Source organism: Trypanosoma cruzi, genomic scaffold, assembly GCF_000209065.1.
Source record: "Trypanosoma cruzi strain CL Brener 1047053516745 genomic scaffold, whole genome shotgun sequence".
Lineage (NCBI taxonomy): Eukaryota > Euglenozoa > Kinetoplastea > Trypanosomatida > Trypanosomatidae > Trypanosoma > Trypanosoma cruzi.
This window is the reverse complement of record NW_001849294.1, coordinates 55,905-59,890: the sequence shown is the minus strand read 5'-3', so window position 1 is coordinate 59,890 and position 3,986 is coordinate 55,905. Positions and strand designations below refer to the sequence as shown.

The window sequence follows — 3,986 nt, the reverse complement described above, 5'->3', positions numbered from 1 at the left end:
AACATTAGGGGAAGAAATGTGTGCTCCGCCCCACAGGCCCTCGTCGCACGCCCACACGTCACGGCTCCCTCAGCGCGCCGTTCGTCGCGGCCCCTCCTCATGCGTGCAGCAGGCGAGGCGCACAGGGCCGTCGTCATGAGCGTGTCGGTGGGTGTGCGAGTGGAGCAGTTGGGCGGGAAACACACGGCACCCCTCACAGGAAGAGTGCAGCAAGAAGAAATTAAAAGAGGGAATAGTAAAAAAAAGTCCATGGTGGTTGTCCTAAATCATCAAGCAAAAGAAGGGAAGTAAATTTAAAAAAAAAAAAGAAATTATTCTCCACGGAGCAAAATGTATTCCTAGCGGTGTGTGTGTGTCGCTGCAGAGGAGAGCGCAAGTGTTCCGCACTGAGGGCGCACACTCCTCACGCAGCCGCAAAGCCCCACAGTCCCAACAGAAGAAGCAGCAGCGGCAGCAGTCCGCTCCCAGCAGATGTCAAGCCCACCACAGCCGCATGTTCTCTGGCGGCAGCTCCCTCCAGAGCTGCCCACCCCGCCAGTGCTCCCCCCGGGCCATTCAAAGTGTGGGCCTTGTCCTTGAGTGCATTTATCTCGGTGGAATTCAGTGGGCGGTTGTACAGAAAGACGTTCTTCACCGTCACCTTAGTTTTCTGGCCGGCATCCTCACCGCACGCGCCAAAGCAAAAGCGTACAAGCTCAAGTGGCGCCTCACCCGTTAACGGCACCTCTTCCTGCCTCAGAAACGTACCATCAATGTACACAGAGGCCTTTTTGCCTTGCAGCATGAGTGCCACTTGGTATCCCTTCTTCGGCTCCCAACGGCCGCTCTGTGTTGTTTTCTTGCCTTTGAGCCACGTCCCCCACGTCTTATCCGCCGTATACGACAGTCCCATGGTATGATTGGAATTGGCGTCCGCCAACGTCGCAGTCAGTAGAGGAGAGCTCCCACTCGGAGTCTCTTCGATGGTCAGCGAAGCCACAAGTGTGAAGTTGTGGCTCAAGGATACATGACGCACATTATTAGCCCGAGTGTTCACGGACCATGACACCCTGGAGCTAGGCTCCGTCAGTTGAAATCCATATCTGACCTTCCTTGCATTAGGCGTCACCGTCGCATTCAGGCAAAGGTACTCGTCGCTCCACGTGTCACCACCGGACAATGCGTTGGACAAAACTGCCACCAGGCCCGCCGTGGGTATGGTCAATGGGAGAAGAAGGCGTCCTTTTGCGCCCAAGTACTGAGGACGGACTTGATTGTGCTCAGTTCCTCCGTCAGGCGAGAAAGCGACAAGGCACTGCCTTCATCTTTTTCCCTCTGTTGTAAAAGATGCAAATTGCCATCCGAGTACAGCAGGTTGCTGGTGAACAACCAATTCATACCATCCCTCATGGCAACCGGCCCAACACAAAACGAGCGGATGTTGTCCGTGACCCAAAGGTAGAGCGCTCTTTCCGTTTCATTCTCCGAGGCGTTCCCTCGCTGAGTGTACAGCATGACCTTCCTGCCCCCAATGGTCGCGGTGATGAGGGCTTCCACATGAAAGCTCCGATCCACAATGGCTGTCGATTTTTTCTTGGTCCACACGCCTGGGAGCGTCCCGACGGCCTCCGTCCACGTTGTCCCCATGTCACGCGACTCGTACACCCTCTGGCCACTCTCGCAAACAACAATCATGAGAAGTGATCCCTTCCATTCGGTGACGCGGGGGGTTTCGCATTTCGCAGGTGACGTCCCATTTGAAAACACCCAGTTTGCGCCGTCGTCCGTCGAATAAATGATCATGGAGAAACCGTCATCATCACCAAACGTAACCACGGGAAACACGAGCGTGCCATTGTCCATCAGAACACCTGAGCCACCAGATGGAAAAACACTCCTCAATTCACTTTCGTCAGAAGCAGCGGAAATGTTCATGCTTAAAAGCAATTTGGGCGCACCCCATTCAATCCGTTTACTCGGCTCGCCGCCCGTAGAATTCGTGACAGTGCCCACAACCAGTGTCAGGTCCAATCTATCCAAAAACGAATTATCGTTGACAGGGGACAAACCAGGGCTTTCCACAAGAAGAAACACCTTATTGCCCTTCGCAATTGTTGTGGGGTTAAGCATATCATCCAAACGTTTCTTTCCATTCGCTGCAGTAAGCACGGTGTGTGCCCTCCATGAGCTCTGATTGACCTTGTCAACAAGAGTGGTCCAGTTCCACGCAGAGTCAATGTACCCCGCAACAACATCAGAGTAAAAGTGCCTGATTGATTGGTCATTGTCTTTTCGGACGTTTGTGTGACCTTCGGCAAAAGCCGCAATTACTCCACCAGCACTGACGAGAGAGGGTGTAACAAAGGAATCCAACTTCATTTCTGGAGAAGTCCCCCCTTTCGGCCGCACCAGCATCGTCTGCGGCACAAATAGATCGACTCCCTGCAGCTTATGAATATTTATTAAATCACTCTTCCCATTATTCCCTCCAGCGGCCGCGGCTCCACAGGTGCCGCAGCACATCATCACGACGAGGAGCAGCACCGCGGAAGTAAACACATGCCGGGACATGTTAGGTCTCTGCGGCTCACTCTCTCCTCCTTCCCTCCTCCTTCCGCTGGATCCGGTCATGCGGCGACGGTTGTGTTTGTTGGGTGCCATGACTGCAGCAACACGTGAGATCATGTAAGTAGGTGTGGGTGGGCGGTGTGTGTGCTGTTGGTGCTTTCAGTGCCTTCGAATCTCACAGTAGCGTTTCGCGTTTGTTTGCTTTCCTTCCTAGCGTGTGTCTGTGTTCAACATGTGGAAAAAGAAAAAAGCGGCAATACATCAGACACGTCCGTGGGGAGCAGAGCAGAGCACCCATGCGGAGAGCGGGACACAAGAGAATCCGGAAGGAACAGCGCGGAGCACCATCGCCCACACCAGCCCTCACACACACACAAATCGCAGTGCTGCCAGACCGCGCGTGGGAGGATTCGGTCCTCCACACAAAAAACGCGCGCACCTCCCGCATTCACCCACAATGGGCGAGGAAAAGAGACACACCGCCGCCGCCTCCAGTTCAGTCTCGCGGCCAACGGGATACGGCCACAGCCCCGCAGCCAACACACAACGCACAGCGAGCGAACAATCACCCACTCCAGTTACACGTGGAAACGGATCCCTATCCATCCATTACGCGGTGCCCCACTCCGTACGGTTACACGGGGTGCACCATTTCATCAATACAACTTATTCTTTGTTCATCCCTTAAATATGCTTCTGTTATTGGTGGGTCTTGGAACACGATAGAATAAAATGGAAAATGCAGCAACACCATAGCACCGCCAGCTACAATGGTTTTCTCATACCGGGGCAATTCCACGATTATGCCTCTTATGCACACACAATTAACATGCTGTGTGAAAATCATCCAATGTTCCTTACCAGAAAACAAACAACCCCACTCCCTCCCTAATTTCTTCGGTCACTTTTATGTTCGATAGAGCTGGGCATTTTTGGAATCTGTGTGGTATACTGCCGTCTGGTGCGGGTGCACCCGCACCGTAGCCACACAAGTATCCAAAAATAAATCCCACAATATTTTTTTTTACCAGAAATCAAAACTACCCCTTTCATTCCCTAATTCGTTCTCCTATTTCGTTCTTCCTCACCTCCGGAGAGCTTCGCCTCTTCTGGCGTCAGCGGATGATAGTGCTGCTAGGTACTGGCGCACCTTTTCCCTACAGAACGCCGCAATCTCTCGGTTTTCATCGTCGCCCAAATTGTCGGAATTGACGACCTCAAATTTCTGCCGTCCCTCCATCGGCCTGTATATCTCGTGCTGCACATAAATAATATCCCACGACATGTCTCGGGATAACTCCTCCCAACCCTCAAAATATGCCGCCAGGCACTCAGTGAACCGCCTCACAGTGCTGGTTGTGGTGCGGTGCTTACTTGCCGTAGACATCCGCAGCCCAACCAGCGTCTTCGGATTTGTGTCCACAAAGAAAAAGCCGTCC

At 53.1% G+C, this 3,986-nt stretch overlaps 1 protein-coding gene and 1 pseudogene across 1 annotated transcript, besides 2 other annotated features; both read right to left on the bottom strand.

Moving 5' to 3' along the window:
• Window positions 1–3,986: a sequence feature (areas not merged during assembly with more than two copies in the genome that could not be assigned to a particular haplotype).
• Window positions 289–316: a sequence feature (AT_rich).
• Tc00.1047053506809.10 lies at window positions 403–2,664 on the bottom strand (annotated as a pseudogene).
• Window positions 3,632–3,986, bottom strand: Tc00.1047053506809.5 (retrotransposon hot spot (RHS) protein, putative; the record flags this gene model as incomplete). Its single annotated transcript, XM_798108.1, has 1 exon — window positions 3,632–3,986. A coding segment is annotated over one exon (355 nt), but the record flags the coding sequence as incomplete, so codon positions are not given.